The sequence below is a fragment of the Rutilus rutilus genome (genome assembly GCF_951802725.1).
Source record: "Rutilus rutilus genome assembly, chromosome: 20".
NCBI lineage: Eukaryota > Metazoa > Chordata > Actinopteri > Cypriniformes > Leuciscidae > Rutilus > Rutilus rutilus.
The window spans coordinates 2,752,624-2,771,956 of NC_140225.1; the positions used below are offsets into that span (position 1 = coordinate 2,752,624).

The 19,333-nt window shown below is 36.3% G+C and overlaps 1 protein-coding gene across 6 annotated transcripts in view; it reads right to left on the reverse strand.

The window, feature by feature from the left end:
• Nucleotides 1-297: 297 nt before the first annotated feature.
• LOC311279652 (signal-induced proliferation-associated 1-like protein 2) overlaps nt 298-19,333 on the reverse strand; it is a 143,442-nt gene continuing 124,406 nt past the window's right edge. For all 6 annotated transcript variants that reach the window (XM_084391284.1, XM_084391281.1, XM_084391283.1 and 3 more), the window contains 5 exons: nt 13,526-13,745; nt 7,918-8,049; nt 3,316-3,433; nt 2,405-2,486; nt 298-1,285 (listed from right to left, as the gene is read on the reverse strand). In XM_084391284.1, the coding sequence (XP_084247410.1) occupies nt 1,139-1,285; nt 2,405-2,486; nt 3,316-3,433; nt 7,918-8,049; nt 13,526-13,745 (699 nt within the window). In that variant the 3' untranslated portion in view covers nt 298-1,138. The remainder of the gene's footprint in view (nt 1,286-2,404; nt 2,487-3,315; nt 3,434-7,917; nt 8,050-13,525; nt 13,746-19,333) is intronic.

Consider the following 19,333-nt stretch of genomic DNA (forward strand, 5'->3'; position numbering starts at 1 on the left):
ATTAACACATTTCCCCTCCAAATTCTCATTACCATAATGCAAAAATAAAACTAAAGCAGCAATAATTTTTGTCCAGAAATAAAACATATTATCATGATGTATACTCACAAATGAACTTTACATAATGTATATATATATATATATATATATATATATATATATATAAATTAAAGAAAAAAATCTTGCCATCTAGAATTCTGAAATCATAGGACATGTAAATAATATAGACATTATTAAATTTGCTCATCAATTAGTTTATTCCTAGAACCTGAAATATAAAAAAAAATGCACCACAGATTGATTTTACATACTACATTTATTTAAAAAAAGCAACCAATGTCCCATCTTACACAAACTCAATTTACAGAGAAACACATTTGTAAAAGCGTAGAAACCAAAGTGTTATCTAGCAGCATCCAAATGTTGGAATGAGGGAGAGAAAAAAAAAAAGAAAAGACAAATCATCAATAAATCTATGTATCGGACACAGTCCTGGCCGTCACAGTATCGCCTGCCTCGCCGTTTCCACTTTAATAAAATAAACTAATTTAGGTTAAATAAGCTTAAATAACAGTGTTAAATACAAGACACTTGATTGGAGGTTCTGTACAGAGATGGACAGTTTTGGCATGTGACTGTGGTTCACTAGGCATGTGTTTCAGGAACAGAGAGCGAGCGACTTCATGCACACACACACCGGCTTCGTCTTAACTTTGAGGCACGATCTCAATCGCACGGCTTCTTCAGGAAACCTTCAGGGATGTTTCTCCGATCAGCGCCAGAACTCGTGGACAGAAATCATTCAGGAGACGCGATGAAGGTGCCGTTGAACGTTTTGATTGTATGCCTTTCAATAACGGAGGCAGAAAATGAAACTTTTGTGAAGGAAATGCCTAGTTTTGATGCGTTACATTCATAATCCACCTCCAGGATCTGGTTCAGTACATTCTGCCCCGCAAGTGAACCAACGACACCAGCGAACACCAGCCAAGTGGCTTCCTCAGTCCAACATGTACTTACATTCTACATCTCATTGGAATTGCAGTAGGAATTGGGCTTTGCTAGCGTAGGTGGATGCAGTTCTCCAGTGGTTTCGGCCTCTCGTTTGCCCTGAAGACCCGGGCCGACGGAGTCTCCATCAAGGCTTCTTGTCGATGGTGTGGAAGAACCACTCTGTGAACCTCCTGAGCTGAGCGGCTGCGGTCTGGCTCTCCTCCTGCAAACGCATGTTGTCCTGCCTCAGGTTCTGCACCTCCACCTGCAGGATCGCCTTGTCCTCCTTCTCCTGAACACACGAGCAGAACAGCAGCTTTAGAACAGCGTTTTATGGTGATGCTTATAATATGATATCATTATGTGGAAACGAGCAAAAACTTTTAAAAAACTGGTGTAGTGTTTGACATAGAAATTGCTAGGAAATTTCACCAATAATTTAAGAAAAGTAATTAAACGTGATATTTTGAAGACTCAAATTGTATTTTCTTGTAAAACTTGTAATCATTTTTGATTTATTTACAACTTCGAATACTTTTTTTTTTACAGTGTTTAGGATAAAGCAGATTTTAAAACTTTTAGATAATACAGATTCTCAAATTCTGTAAATTCTGAAGGCTGTAATGTTGTTGAATTAGAAATGGATAATACTGTAATTTGTATTTATTTATTATATTTCATCAAATGTTTATTATTTATTTGATTTTGTGATTTTTTCAGTATTTTTTTTAAAACGGCATTTTATCTTATTATTTTATTTTTGTATATATATATTTTTTTTATTTTAAACAATATTTTAAGTGCTAATAATGTCAAACAGTAATATTGTGAAGGCAGCAATGCTGTCAAATTAGAAATGGATAATACTGTACCAAATTTGTATTATTTTGGAAATTTTTACAGTTAAAAAAAAGTGGTTATATTGTCAAAATCGAATATTTCAAAGGTGGTAATGCGGTCAAAACAATTAAATTAATTTAATAAATGTTTCTTTTTTATATGATTTCTCAAAAGTTTTTAAAAACCTCTGGAATGAAGTATTTTAGATATCGTACAAATTTCACCGTTGGAGTATTTTGCACTGAGATGTTATTTAAGAGAAGGAAAAGTTTAACAAATAAAAACAAATGGCACCAAGTTCTAGAAACCTTAAACGAATATAGATGATCTCCGTCGTTCATAAGGCCCTTTATGGTCATTTAGAGTAATTGTACACCAGCTGTACGTACATTGACCTCACATGACGTTATATGCTGGGTGTCCATTACGACACGCTTTAACACATTGTTTGCCTATCCTTCCCCTTAAAACCCTTCCTCCTGTAAACTCACAATCACAGTTGACGTACTTCCTAGCATTTACAGTGAGACGTAGAGAAAAACAGCTATTGTTCTCCATTAGCACAGTTCACCTTTTTCAAGTCATACTGCAGCTGTCTCAAGATCACCTCCAACTGATTGACTTTTCCCGTCAGCGTGGCCGGAGACGTATCGCTGAAGACAGAGACAGAAGTATTAGGCTATACGTAAAATAAAAAAAAACAAGAGTGTATAGTGTGTGTGTGTCTGATCCATAGACACTAAAAAAAATGGACGACGCCCGTTCACTCTCTTCCATTGGTGAAAAGTGAAGCCGCCAAAGTCATCCCCAAAAAGTCCATTGGTGCCTCAGTGACTACTTTGTTTAGAAAAGCTGTCAATCATGACGTCACATTCCCTTTTTCTATAGCATCAAATAACTAACTAAGACCAAATTAACACTTAAACTTACATTAGCATGATAAAAACTACCTAAAATGACAGAAAACATATTTTGGTCATGTTTGGAAAGATGTTTGACGAGTGTTGTGTTTTCAAATGCACGTTTATAAGCGACTCAAACTCTCAGTGCTTTCAGATGGAGCAGCGTTTACTAATGATCACAGAGCCGTACGGCACTGACAAGCTGCACATAACAAATAATCGCAGCCTTTGTGATTTCATAATCGTGATAAGCCAAATCGCTTTAAGTGCGATTACATGTAAATTGCGATAATTATAATTCAATTTCTCTTTTGATTTTGTGCTTGAATATGACCTCGGCTCAATTTCATGAGATTCACCCAAAAAGGAAACGAGAAGCTAACAGTGTTTATGCTTACTGGCAAAATAATTGATTTACGCATGAACCTCAGGTTTAACTCATGAAATGTATTCTTTGTGGGATGATCCTAGATCGTGAAAAGCCTCAATATAAGAGACAAATGAAGCTCCTCAGAAACATGTGCTTGTGCAGCCCTAGTCTATAGTGTGTGTAGTGTGTGTGAGATCCGGTTGAACTCACCCGGCCTCCAGCGCAGCTCCTTCAGCCGCCGCCACTCGTCTGGTGAGTTCTCGCGAGATCTGGAGCGCTTCGGCTCTCTGCATGTCCGTCATGGTGCAGAACGAGGACACGCGCTGGTCTGGACACAAGCAAAGTCAAGTCAAGTCCCCTTCATTTATGTAGCACTTTTAACAATATAGATGCTTTCAAAAGCAGCTTTGCAGTGATAATAGGAAATTAAAGTGTTTTGGCTTTACAGCAGCTCTAGGATAAAGTTATTGTCCAGCTACAGTTTGATTGATTAATTTCAGTCGCAAAGATCATTAGTTATTAACTATACGCTGATTTCACGCAGCCGTTATTTTGAAATCGAAAGCGAGGCTCCGGTGGGAAGAAAACCGGAAGTGTCGCCTTTAATCATATGAGAGTCGTGAATGCGATGGCGTATTGTTGTGTTTAATGATGTTGTGTCAATTCTAAAACTGTACATACATTTCTTTCATACTTTAGACTATATACAGTGAAATTTATTTATAAATAAAAAATTTTTTATATATATAATTCAGAGAGTAAAAAATGAAGCAGGAATGAACTATATACATATCCTATATTAGATATTATCTTCCAATAGTGTAAATCGCGGCAGCAGCTTCAGGTTGGTAGTCCAAGGCATTGTTGTTTATCTGTACTTCCGGGGTTCTTCCCACCGGAGCCTCACTTTCAAGTTCAAAATGGCGGCTGCGTGAAATCAGCGTATGGGGCCGCTAACACGACACCGTTCTAACAGAAAACCCTTTACGCGCTCCGGCCGCTCATCCGCACGACAACAGTGTTTAGGGTTTGAGAACGCAAACCTTGAAATAAGTTCCAAGGTGCAAACCTTGAGAAAAAAGTTATCCCGGCGCAAACTTCAAAAACACGAAATGTGTATTACGTGTTTAGTCTATAGGTATGCGCATTTGAATATGTGTGCAGGCGTGTAGTGCCTTCTTTTGACCTCAGCAAATTACTTGTCTGGCCTTAAAAATGTATAATACAGAATTTTTTATTGCTTCCGCGATACAAACATCTCTCACACACACACAGATCAGGTGTTCTCAATCTTGCAGTCGTCCTACACATGAGCTGTGCTGCTAAAACAAGACCAGACTGCTTCAGGTACCATAAATACACTTTAAAGACTGATGCAATACTTGGAAACAAAGTTACAGTCTCTATAGAGGAGATGCTTTTTTCTGGGTCTTACTGAGACACAGTTCCATCTAAACACTGAGAGATAAATTTAGCTTACAACATATTTACCATCCATTTACATCAGCGAGCACAAATGCGAATGTGTTTATAAAATGTAGAACAAACGTTCATAAACATGCATAAACACTCACATAAACATTCATATACAAGTGGGTGACTTGAGACGACTAAGAGTCGTGTGGCTCTTTAAAGGCCCACTGAAGTGCCTTGGCTTTGTGTGATGCGTTGACGTAATGTCCACTGAAACAGGAAGTGAAGGCGGGACATATTGAATGGCTCCTCCCCCTTTTCAAATAGCCAATAGCGTTTAGTTTACCTCACAGACTGCGAGTCGTACTTGACAGCACCATGGAAGCGAATCCGAGCGCTGATGATACGCGGGATTCAGTAGAAGAGGTGTGAATAAATTACACGGAAATTAACCAACGTACAGTTGGAAACCGGAATAAAACTCGAGCGTTTGAGCAACTGAACACACATCTCAACACATATTCCTCTGTGACACGTCAACGGCTGCTTTGACCAGGTGGTATTTATTGCATAGGGGGCGGGGCTTCAGATTCTAGAGAGCATTTGATTGGACAGAAGATGTGATGAGAAGCTGAAGATGTCATAAAGGTCTGTGATCCATTTTTGGCGGAATTGAGAGACTGTAAGATCTGAATGCTTATATCTCCTAAATTTGTCATTGTTTTGGAACACACCAGCTCATACTTACAGCTAAAAAACATACATTTTGATTTCAGAATTTCTACTTTAATGCTACAGCCAAGGCTCAAAGTCTCACTGGTCATTCATTACAAACATAAACCAGATGTAAACCCAAAATTATACATGAAAAACTGATCTGAGACCTGACCTGTTTGCCACATAAATGACTACTGTGCAGATGTCAAGGGTTTAAATCTGTTCCCATTGTGTCATCAGATGCAACATATGGGTGGACGTCCTAATGACACACGTTTAGCAGGAAGACAGCAATGAGAATGTGAATACAGCTGTACTTTATTATACTGCGTCTCACAAATCAATGAACATACTCTCATCACAGCATATGGAGACAGACGCTGCTGTTGGAAATAATCTGAGCGCTTTCAGCAGAACGTAAAGAGTTTAATTTACGGTCGTCTCTCAGGAGATTCCTAACATGTGTGTTTCTGATCAGAACTGGCAGTCTTTCATTAAAAACATGACAATAAAACCTCCGTGTCTCTCCTCAGAGCTCTGATCATAAACCACGTCATGCTTGAGTGGACCGCATGAAAACCAGAGCCTGAGTTCTCAGAGTTCAGTATGTTGTGTTGTTTCTTGGTGTTTGTAATTAAACACTAGACTTCTCCTGTGTGTCGCCATGTTAATACATTCATGCATTCTGGGACTTGATCGATGTTCTGCATGCAACAGACCCCACACATGATAGTGAGTGACTATTAAAGTGCAGCTGCAGTTAATATATAAATACAGTTTATCTCAACCAGATTTTCATGCATTAAATTATGCATTAATTAGAGGTGTAAATGTCTTTCCTATGCAGGCCAAAATTACAATACAAAAAGACATAACATTTTGCTTAAAGAAACTTAATTGTCACAATCAAAACATTGATGCTGAAGGCTTAAGTACAATTATCTCCTGTAATTAACAATACATATAAGGTATATATATATACATATATATATTGTGTATATATATTGTGTGTGTTTTGTGTCTCTCTCCTCTAGAGTTCCTTTTAATAAAAATAAAAAAAGTAATCTAATTAGAATCACCATTAAAATAATGAAATTTACAAAAGCATCTAGATAAATCAGAGTAATGAAAATTTGGGTGAGAATAAAGCCACAATGAAACCAGTCTTAATGATCCTAAAAATAGGCTTCATTTTGCAAAATATAATTCAATTTCTCTTTTGATTTTGTGCTTGAATATGACCTCGGCTCAATTTCATGAGATTCACCCAAAAAAGGAAAGCTGTGTGATGTTCTTTAAGTTCATGCAACGAGAAGCTAACAGTGTTTATGCTTATTGGCAAAATAATTGATTTACGCATGAACCTCAGGTTTAACTCATGAAATGTATTCTTTCTGGGATGATCCTAGATCGTGAAAAGCCTCAATATAAGAGACAAATGAAACACGTGCTTGAGGCCTCATCCTACGACAACAGAGAAACACAGGTTCAGTGACTTTAATGAATACGGGAGCCATGAACAAAATAATGACGGCCTTCTTACTAATCCATTTACAGAAATGACAGGCTCACACAGGAGGGGCCGAGCGTTTCTGAACACCAGAGACCTGCGATCACATGCAAATGTCCGAGGGCGGGACGGGCCAACAATTACCCAGCATGCTGTGCTGTCTGAGGGTTTAACTGTAGGCAGCTCTGTGGTCTTTGTGTGAGTGATTCTGGGTGTCTGGCTACACAAACAAATATTTAGACCAAAGTTTAAGATTTATGTATTTGAATTGCATTACAATACATTTGGATTACAGTTTTAACATAAAGTAATAAAATTAATGTGATGCATATTTTGTTTCTCAATGAACTTTTGTGCAGATTCCCTGTTGTTTTCTACTATGTGAACTGAATGTGCGCACAGGAAATACAGACAAAAATCAAGGCATAGTTTATTATTAACTATTTGCATCTATTTGATCATATTTTCAATATGCATTTATTCAAATCGAATCAGCATCAATCTGTTCATTGTTCAAACCACTACATTCATTCAGTGAAACAGTGTATGAACATGGTTAAAATATGGCATGCTGTTGATCAAGCAATATTCAATTAGTTAAAATGTATGAGATTGAAACAAATTGGATTTATTGATTATAATGTATAATATATAAACCTGGTTACTGTGTATTTAAAGCGGCAGTCCGTAGTTTAAGCCATCTCTGTTCGAAATCTGCAATTGCAGTCCGTTAGTAACGCTCTGTTTAGTTCCTGTCTCTATGAAGCCCCTCCTTCTGAAAAACACACTGTGCTCTGATTGGTCGGCTGGATCAGTGTGTTGTGATTGGTCAAGAGCTTTGAGTGTGTTTGGGAAATGTCCCGCCCCTTACCATAACCACCAGTTTAACACACTACTAACTAACTCAACCAGGCCCCGCCCCTTTATTCTGCGTATTAATTATTTAAATGAGGAATATTGTGACGTGTTTGTTCCCGGGAAGAAACTCAAGACTACAATGGAGGCGTTTCAGGGCGAGTTCAGAAACACTGACACTGATATAGAGAAGAACTCCCACTGGAGGAAACCTTTTTCATGCTCAAACAGCAACATCACACACTAAAGAAAGATTAACATGTTAAAAAGCGTAATAGGAGCCCATCTCTCGCCACACACAGTGTTTTTCCACATACCTTCAAAAGCCCTTGCCGCGTCTACGAGGTGAGACCAGTCCAGGCCCGTGGCAGTGTCTGGTAGAGGCATGAGACCTGGGTCGCTGAACTTCGCCCGGTCCGCGAGCGAGCCGTCAGAGAACCAGAACTCATCTATAGAGATGGTTACACACACACAGAGACAGATCAGTGACACACACACACACTCGCCGCCACACGTTACTGTCAATCTAACAGCCTCTTCCATCTCGTGAGCTTCCCCTGGGTTTACACACATCCGACCGGGACAGAAACTGCTCAATCCTGGTCCATCTGTCTGGAGGTCGTGAAGGTCACAGTAATGAAGGCAGTGGGAGTGACAGTGCTGGAGAATAATGAATCGGTCACATGCTGTCTTTACCACATAATGCCTCTTTTTATGAGATCTCAAGAGCGCGACTGACAGCAGAATGAGAGCCATTAATTTAAGAGCGGATCATTCATTGAAGATCTGCTCGATTGGAGAGGCAAGTCTTCAGGAATGTGGATGACAGACTACATAGAAGAAAAGAGCTAGAGCCTACCTGACACTGCGCTCCAAAAGTTTGAAATTAACGCTGTCAAATCACTGGCCAATTTGGTGTGTTACTTATTATGTTTATTCACTCTGCTGGGGAAGCTTGTGAAAACCAAATCTGCGCAGATTTTAGCAAAAATACTCAACTCGTCTTATGGGTCATTTTTTTTAAATTGAGATTTATACATCACATGAAAGCTGAATAAATAAGCTTTCCATTGATGTATGGTTTGTTATGATATGACAATATTTGGTCGAGATACAACTATTGAAAATCTGGAATCTGAGGGTGCAAAAAAATCTAAACATTGAGAAAATCTCCTTTAAAGTTGTTCATTTATGTTGGCGATTGTGCTGCATTCACTCACAAAAATAAATGTTTTATATATTTACGGTAGGAAATTTACAAAATATCTTCATGGAACATGATCTTTACTTAATATCCTAATGATTTTTGGCATAAAAGAAAAATCTATCATTTTGACCCATACAATGTATTGTTGGCTATTGCCACAGATAAACCTGTGCGACATGTGACCAGTTTTGTGATCCAGGGTCACATATATTAAATACAAAATATTGCGCAGAATCTGCAGTATTTGGCTTACTTGATCATGACCGTCACTACGCAACAAATAACGGCGCGCTCATTCATTTGCATTGAAGCAAAAGCGAAGATTAAACAGCATTTGGTTAATAGAAAAGACATCCTAAATCTTTTTGATGTTCTTTGTACTGTATTGATCTGTCCACCTTAAAACACATTTCTGGTGAAAATGATGAGGATGAAAGAGGAAGGAAGGAGATGACTGGATGACAGGATTTTGTTTGAATAAGAAAGTAATGTATGAATTACAAATTTTATATAATTTTATATAATATAATATAATATAATATGCCTATATAAGCTGTGATGTAGTTAATCTGGTCATTTCTTCGGCTAGTAGAAGTTCTGAATGGCTGGTAACTTAAACATTTTTGTAGACAAATTGGCCGTTGAGTGAAAAAGTTCAAACGTACAGCACAATAAGGCATATGAGGATACGAGGCAGACACACTCTCCTCTCAGCGCTATTAAAGTGCTGTCTCTCTCGGCAGCCTTCAGGAGATCCCTGAACATGGCTTCATTTTTCAATCAATTGCGTGTGTCCAAACCTCTCACTGTACATCTCTCTCTAGCCTGATAGACAGGACATGCCATAAACATTTTCCCATTTCATAAAGAACTCGCTCTGAAAACAATGTGCGGGCAAAACAGCAGAACGCTGGAGGTAAATGTGCCTCTCTCTCTCTCTGTGTGTGTGTGTGCCTCAGAGGGATGCAATCTGTCAAATTAGACCATTCACTAGATGAGCAGGGTGAGGAGAAAAATTCTGCAAACTGCTATCTGTCGAAACAATCAGAAATTGATCACGCGTGACAGCAATCAGCCACCGCGGGCCACTCGAAAATCCAGCTATAAATGAATAATCTCTCACACACTGATTAAAACTGTTAAATGTGTTCATATCAGAGATCCTTTAGTTCAAACCAAATTATATGTGATTGTTTGCTCTGGTGTGTAACTTTGCCTTTATCTAATATACATTTCAAATGTCGCTCGCAGCACATCTCTTTTTATCAAGTTTTCCCCCTTCATAAACAAGCAATCTTCAAATGGGGTTTATACTGTCACTGTGGACCAAAACCATATTTAGAGATTTAAGTCACACCTACAATTTTAATAAATAATAATAATAATTCGTAATAATAATATTGATATTATTAAGATATGTTCTTATTAAAAATAGGAATTATAATTAATTAGGAATATATCTATATAAATATATCAACTATAAGTATTATTATTATTATTATTAACAATTAACAATAATTAATATTAAATATAGATTATAAAGATTAAATATATAAACTTTAAGTATTATAATAAACAATAATACAAGTTTTTATTATTAATAACAATAAATGATTAAGTAATATTAAATATATATAAATACAAAATCAATATAGAAAATTAGAAATATAGAAATATATATTAAATACAGTTATTATAATTAATAATATTAATGCTAATAATATTATTATAATTAATTAGGATTATATATAATATTAAATATAAGTACAATAATATTTTATTAATATTAATCAATTAATAATAACAATATAAATATATAAAAATAAAAATGAAATTATGGTTATTATAATAAATAATAAGTATATTAATATGAGTATTATAATAATTATAATAATTCATATAAATAATGTTAAATATATATATATATAAATAAATACAATATATATTTTATATAATATAAATATATTATAGTATTATAATTAATAATAATAATAATAATAATTAATATTACTGCATTAGACCACAAAATATTAAACCAAGAGTCATTCATTATAGGATAATAGCACAAACACACTTCTCAAGCAAAACCACTGTTTGTGGCAATGCTGAAAATACAATTGATTTCATACTGAACATTTACAAAAATCACCAGCTTGAAATGAAGAAAAGTGATGTTAGTGAAGAGAAAATATTTATCCAGACTCTTGGTTTGATATTTTCTTACAATGACATATTTATAAGTGTGAGTTAAGTGTGTAAAATACTTTGAGCAGGAACAATCCCAGCATCGGTGCAGTAATAACACATGATCCTGATCCTCACGGCTGTGACAGGTGTCTTCTCCGTGCTGAGCAAGAGCCGCTTTAGCCGTGACATTTTCTTCTTCCTGGCTTTTAATTAAAGATGCCATATAAAAGGACTCACACTGGGTTCTGTGTCACATACACATAACTGCCTCTCTGGTCAGGAAATTATTCTGTCTGGTTAACCGCATGGGGCTGAAATGCACGCATCATGATGAGAGGCGTTTATGGATGACATGTGCTTTAGTCTCAAACCTGTATAGTTTTTAATGGTTTTATTTACAGTGACCAGTGGCTGTTATGCTCCAGATCTCCCCTATGGCTATGACGCATCTTTGAAATCTCACATATGTGACCCTGGATCACAAAACCAGTCACATGTCGCACTGGTTTATTTGTGGCAATAACCAACAATACATTGTATGGGTCAAAATTATCGATTTTTCTTTTATGCAAAAAAACGATTAGGATATTAAGTAAAGATCATGTTCCGTGAAGATATTTTGTAAATTTCCTACCGTAAATATATAAAACATTTATTTTTGTGAGTGAATGCAGCACAATCGTGAACATAAATGAACAACTTTAAAGGAGATTTTCTCAAGGTTTTGATTTTTTTGCACCCTCAGATTCCAGATTTTCAATAGTTGTATCTCGACCAAATATTGTCCTATCCTAACAAACCATACATCAATGGAAAGCTTATTTATTCAGCTTTCATGATGTATAAATCTCAATTTAAAGAAAATGTACCCATGTGACTGGTTTTATGGTCCAGGGTCACATATGTGCATGTGCACATTCAGACAGACATGCTATGTGAAGATGCATCAATGCAAATTTGACATAAATTATGTAAAATGCCATTATCTCTGCGTTTTCACTGGCACAAAAAGTCAGATCTTTTGCTCACATCTGACACAGATCGTAATATGTTGCACACGTGTAAACACAAAAAATCCGCACGAGATCCGTTTTATCGCATCCGATCTGAGCCACTTCCAAATGTGGTTTTAAATCAAATACATATCCGATATCTGGACATCTGACCTATGTCTAAACACGCATATCCGATTCCCCTTTGAATTTAAGCCACCACAAGACGAGGATGACACGTTTATTCACAAATATAGCTTTTTAATGTTGTATTATGAGGTAGACATGCCAGTGTGTGCTCACTCACAGCTTTTTATTGAGGTGGGAACTATATATATATATATATATATATATATATATATATACATACATATACATATATATTTATCTTTGTAAAGAAAAGAAATCTATTTCAAGCTTCACTATTAGGTTACTCATTCATGAGTCATGACAGCTGTTATCTTGTTCATGCTGGCAAATAATCATGACCACCCCACATGAACTATATAAATAATTTTAAAAGCACGGCCATTCAAAACCATGTGCATGGCAAAATCACAGAAAATCCTTTTGGGCGGGAATTAATGTAAACAGATATCGGATTCCAATCCTGTCTAAAGTGAATGTAAACAGGAAATGTATGTGAATGTAAAAAGATTGGATTGTGTATTAAAGGGGTGGTTGATTATGATTTCACTTTTCTAACTTTAGTTAGTGTGTAATGTTGCTGTTTGAGCATAAACAACATCTGCAAAGTTACGACGCTCAAAGGTCAAAGCAAAGGGAGATATTTGCTTTTAAAGAAATTGCTTTTTAAGGACTACAACAAACGGCTGGTAGAGACTACACGAGCTTCCTCCCGGGTTAGTGACATCACCAACCCTAAAATGAACATAAACCCCGCCCCCTGAACACGATTTATAGATTATCAAGACAGAATATGCTAATCAACGACTAGAAGATAACTACACATCAGCTACATTAATTCATCAACCATCCATTCAGAAATGTCCTGTTGCTTCTACATGTTGTCACTTCTTCTTGAGTCTCTCCATCTTTCTGACTCCGGCTTGAACATAAAAGGCTAAAAGTTTTTGAAATGTTCAGTGCATGTGTGTGTGATGTAAAAGGACACAAGCTCTTGAAGCTCCGCCCCCTGTGCCGGGAGCAGCAGCTCATTTGCATTTAAAGGGACAGACACATAAACTGTGCGTTTTTGCTCACCCTCAAAAAGTGACAACTTTAACATGCTATATAAAAATATCTGTGGGGTATTTTGAGCTAAAACTTCACATACACACTCTGGGGACATCAGAGACTTATTTAACATCTTGTGAAAAGGGCATTATACCACCCCTTTAAGACTGGCAGTGTAAATGCAGCCTTTGAGTCATACATGTATATATATATATAAATGGTAATGCAATGCATTATAAAAGGAGTATGCATGTGACGCGTATAAATGCAGTCTCTGTAGGCCGCTCACTGGGTTTTGGACCCACCCCGTGTTTCAGCAGTGATGTGAGGTGCAGGACTCACTCTTGAGCTTGGATGCGGGCTGGTTGAGGCTGATGCGGGGGGGCAGCGTGCTGTGGTACGGTGGAGTGCTGGAGAACAGTATATCGTTGGGCATGGCCTGGTCCAGCATGGAGCTTCGTGAGCTGGCATAGGACGACCCCTTCCTATTACTGCACACACTCTCGTCCGAGAGAGTCCGGTACAGGGAACGCCTCGGTGACAGGCTTCCCGCTGCTGACGCCTGACAGGACAAACACATCAATACTGTAAATCACAGATGTTAAAGGATGGTTCACCCAAAATATACATTCTGTCATTAATTATTCACCCTCGTGTCATTCCAAACCTGTAAGACCTTTATTATATTTATCTTTGGCTCCATGCTGGACTGTTTACTACGCGAATAGTGTAGGAATCTGACAGAAGAGAAAAAATTGTTGAATAAAGTCATTTTTTGTGCACAAAAAGTATTCTCATAGCTTCATAACATTACATTTGAACCACTGGAGTCACATGGACTGTTTTAACAATGTCTTTACTACCTTTCTGGGCCTTGAAAGTTGTAATGACATTGCTGTCTATGGAGGGATCAGAAAGCTCTCAGATTTCATCAAAAATATCTTCATTTGTGTTCCGAAGATGATGAAGGTCTTACGGGTTTGGAACGACAAAGGGTGAATAATTGACAATTTTTATTTTTGTGTGACCTATCCCTTTAAATACCAGAAAAATGACATGTATATTAGTATAATAGTATTTACTAAGACATATAAAGGTATATGCACAAAGTCTCCACTATCGCTCCCAGCAGGACGTGGTTAGTAGGTTTGTTTTGGACTGAATACATGGAAAATCCTCGTGGTCTTGTGTCGCTAAACAGCAGGATGTTATAAATAAAGCCTGTTCTTTATCTGCAGCTGTGCACTATTGAGAGTGTGTTGCTTGCGACTAAAGCAGAGCCATATTCGGTCAGCTGGACAAGAGGGGTAAGTGCGGCCCCGGGGCCCGTGCATCACACAGAGCTCACTATCCAGCACATATTAGTTAGTCTTCAAGTCTAGTTGAAGGGTTCCTGTGGCTCAAAGAGTAGATCATGGATTGGTTTTCTGGGGAATGCATGAACTGATAAAATGTATACTTTGAATGTTGCTTTGGGTAAAATCGACTGCCAAATGCATTAATGTAAAGTGTTGAAGTCTAAAAGCTAGTGAGCATCCTTAATGTCAACTAGGCAGCAGCATAACAGAAATGAAGCATCATAAATGAGTGATTTGACATTCTACATAGACAACAAAGTCAATGCACAACAAAAATAATACTCTTCACGTGACACACACTCACTTATAAGTGATTTCAATGGCCATGGCCATCTACGTAAACTTTAAAATACATTATCATACACAAATCTGGCAAAATAGTATTTGAAATAAAATATATATTTTAGTAACACAATATACATCACTGTTCAAATGATGGCCTCAGTGTGATTTACTAAGCCTACTAATACTTTTATTCAGCAAGGATGCGTTAAATTGATCAACAGTGACAGCTAAATATTTATATTTTAATTTGAATTAAATGCTGTTCTTTTAAACTATCTATTCATTAAAATTGATTTTCAACATTGATAATAATCAGAAATATTTCTTGAGCGGCAAATCATCATATTAGAATGATTTCTGAAGGATCATGTGACACTGAAGACTGGAGTAATGATGCTGTAAATTCAGCTGTGATCACAGGAATAAATTACATTTTACTATATATTCACATAGAAAACAGTTATTTTAAATGGTAATAATAATAATTCACGATATTACTGATTTTACTGTTTTTCAATTAAATAAATGCAGCCTTGGCGAAAATATTTAAAACATCACCAAACATTTCTCAACTCAGTCTACCATTGTGTCATGGTTTTCTTGTTGCAATGCATTATGGGATTGCAAAGACATATGCAATGCTAAATTTGGACAAAACAAGGTATCTTAAAAGGTAGCATCACATGAAGCAGCTTCTAATCAAGATCACACTGTGTGATGCCTATATATATGCCGTCTAGGTAGATAGCTCACTAGGTAGTCCTACATGTCATATATCACTGGCATGAGGACAGAGTTAAACGCACCCATGAGCTAACAGGCTTAAACTGTGCCAAAGCTATTTAGATACATTGTATATGTTTTCCATTCAGAGCGTGAGCCAGAGGAAGTTGGTTCATTCCCAAGCGGAGTCACTTGATCCTGTTCATTTTATTTATAGCACACAATACGTCTTCCACCATTTGAGACCTGATCAAAAACGTCAGGTTGCTGAATTGCCATTACCGGAGGGAAAGCAGACGTCATGGCACACGGGATTCAGCAAAGCTAAACGCCTCCGGGCCCGAACCCTCTGTTTTCACTTCCTTTAGACCAAAATCCCACTCAAATCCCATCGCTGAACCATGAACCACCCTCAATATTTCCCCCCCCCCCCTCTCTCTCTCTCTCTCTCTCATGCCACTTTATAAGACTAGATCCAGTCTGGTCCTCTCGGATTAAAACAGCCTTAAATGGGATTTAAGAAGCAGCTTCCGTAAAACTAAAACGAGATCGGGCTTTAGCACAGCTCGAAACATCATCACTGCAAATAGAGCAGTCGGAGATATTACACAACTCACTGTCTTTACTCATCTGGAAAACAGGGAAGCAAATAATGTTCAAATTTAGATTTTTAGTCTCTTCTGCATTTATTTGTTTAAAAATACAGTAAAAACAGCAATATTGTGAAATATTATTACAGTTTAAAATAACTGGTTTCTATGTGAATATACGTTCCAATGTAATTTATTCCTGTGATCAAAGCTGAATTTTCAGCATCATCACTCCAGTCTTCAGTGTCACATGATCCTTCAGAAATTATTCTAATATGATGATTTGCTGCATTTAAAAAGTTTGGGGTAAGAAAGATAAGTTTATTAAGTAAGGATGCATTAAATTGATCAAAAGTGACAGTAAAGACATTTATAATGTTACAAATGATTTCTATTTCTATGTTTTGAGCGGTCTATTCATCAAAGATTTGAAAAGACTGTTTTCAACACTGATAATAATCAGAAATGTTTCTTGAGCATCAAATCAGCATATAAGAATGATTTCTGAAGGATCATGTGACACTGAAGACTGGAGTAATGATGCTGAAAATTCAGCTTTGATCACTGGAATAAATTACATTTTAACATATATTCACATAGAATATATTTAAATTGCAATAATATTCCACATTTTTTTACTGTATTTTGATCAAATAAATGCAGCCTTGGTGAGCAGAAGAGACTTCTTTCAAAAACATGAACTAAATCGTAATTACTCTAGAACATTTGACCGGTAGTGTACAGTGACCTTAAATAGGCCTTTTTTCACCTGTTCTTCATCTGCTCATCACTCGGTTGTGTTGAAATAAAACCAGAGGACAGAATCATGAAAGTATTGAAAGTATGAATCTCTCAGATGAGACTGGGATCCCTTTCCTCCAGCTTCTCAGTGTCTGTAATCTACTTCTCTACAGCAGGTTTACCAGGATGCTCACTTCTCACGCTCCCTGCATGCAATATCCACGAGGACGAAAAACCAGATTGACAATGTTTTCCATTCCGGCTCGCGCTCCACAATGACAGGTCTGTCTCCGGGGGAACGTGTGGCCTTTAAAATAAAAACCCTTCACTGGTGGAAATCTGTGATGGACCAATAACAGCTGCTTTTGTACAAAATAAACAAACTAATGTTATATGGCATAATAAAACATTATATATTCTAAAATATAAAACATGCTTACAAATGAATATTTCATAATTTATACCCCTGATATTTTAAGTTAATATTTCAATAATTTAATAACATATCATATTCAACTTGTTCACGGCAAGGTGATTATTGTTAGCAAAAACTAAAACTATAAAAAAAAAATGTTATCTGAATTAAAGCTGAAATCAATTAAAATATAAATATTAGATGAAAACTAGAAAAAATTGAGAAATGTTTCTTTTGCAATTAACTGACATTTTAGGTTGAAGCACTTAAATTATCAACTGGAAATAAATAAAAACTAAAACTGAAATAAAATAAATTCAACCTAAATAGTAATATTTAAAAAAAAAATGTTAGTAATAATAAAAAAAAAGACAAAAGCACATAGCTAAAGATTTAAATGTAATTTTAATATAAACTATAATAGCATATAAATAATAGTAAAATAATATTATTTTTCATATATTTAACAAATAATTTATTTGGATCTAAAATGTTATTTTCAAATTAATTATTGTAATTGACCATTTTTAAGATTTAATTATTATGAATTAATATAAGTAAAGTAATAATGTACAGTATAGTATTTTTATTAATATTTAATCAGTTTTTATTTATAATTATGTATGCAGTTATGGCAAATAAGAGAGGCTACATGTAATATTTGGATTTAATAGATGCATTTATCAAACTGCAGGAATATTTTAAATCTAGAAAACTAAAACAAAACAATGATAACAAAAAAAAAAAATTGAATGAGGGACTTAAGATACCAGAATATCAGAGAGACTTTCAGTGGGCTCTAGCAACTACCTGTAGAAAACAGTAGATGTTGGAGAACAGCAGATGAAGCACAGATTTCTGAGTTGCTGTAACATGTATGATATCACGCTGGTTTGAAGCACAATGACCCGTCTGCTTCTGAGGGCACTGCAACATGACACACACCACTGAAAATAGGGCATTGTGCATCTACTCCAGCCTTTGCTGTCAGATAACGGGCTGAGGGAGAGACCCGGAAACTGGAAAACACAATTAAGACGGTCTCCAGGAGCAGAGGAGACTTCAGAAAACACACGCTCCAACAACAACTTCCACCCTTGAATCCTGTCAGACTCAACACGAAGAGAAGAAACACAGCAAGCGCTCGTCAATCAGCTTACCTAAACAGAATCTGCTCGTCTGAGACTCGCGTTATCGTGTGTGTGTCCAGAACCAGCTCTGGCTGATAACACACACGTTTGTTCAGCCCTCAATCACTTCACACACTGAGGTTATCAGTGCTACAATGTGTGTGTGTGTGTGTGTGTGTGTGTGTGTGTGTGTGTGTGTGTGTGTGTGTGTGTGTGTGTGTGTGTGTGTGTGTGTGTGAGACACACAGCCCAGACTGAGACTACATTCACATACTAATCAGAGCTAATGGAGAGGTATTATTTGACACCAGAAAGTGCATGTAAACTAATAATTATTACCATTTTTATATACTAGTTTTTATATGGTACTCCAAGGTACTTCAAAGACAACCATGGTACTTTGATGGTACATGTCCAAAACCCAACTTATTACTATAATACATCAAAAACATGGTATTACTATTGTAAAAATATAAAAGCAGTAAAAATAATGTATTACTTCAAAACCGCAGTGTTTAAGTACAAAACCAACAAAACATTGCTGTGGCATATCAAAAACATGGTTTTACCACTGTAAATGCCCAAAATCACAGTACTATCAAGGTACATATCTAAAACACTATAGTATTACCATGGTATTGTCTAACAAACAGTTTTACCTCCAAAAACTATTGTATTACCATGATACACTCTTACCAGTATTACCACATCTAAATAATATTGACATTATGTTAAGTCAGAAAAAAAACATGATTACCATGTTAAATGTCTAAAAAACATGGCATTACCATGGTACAAAAAAAAAAAAAAAAAACCCACGGTATTACCACAGTAAATGCCCAAAATTACATTACTATTGAGGTACATATCTAAAAACACTATGACATTACCATGGTACTTGTCTAACA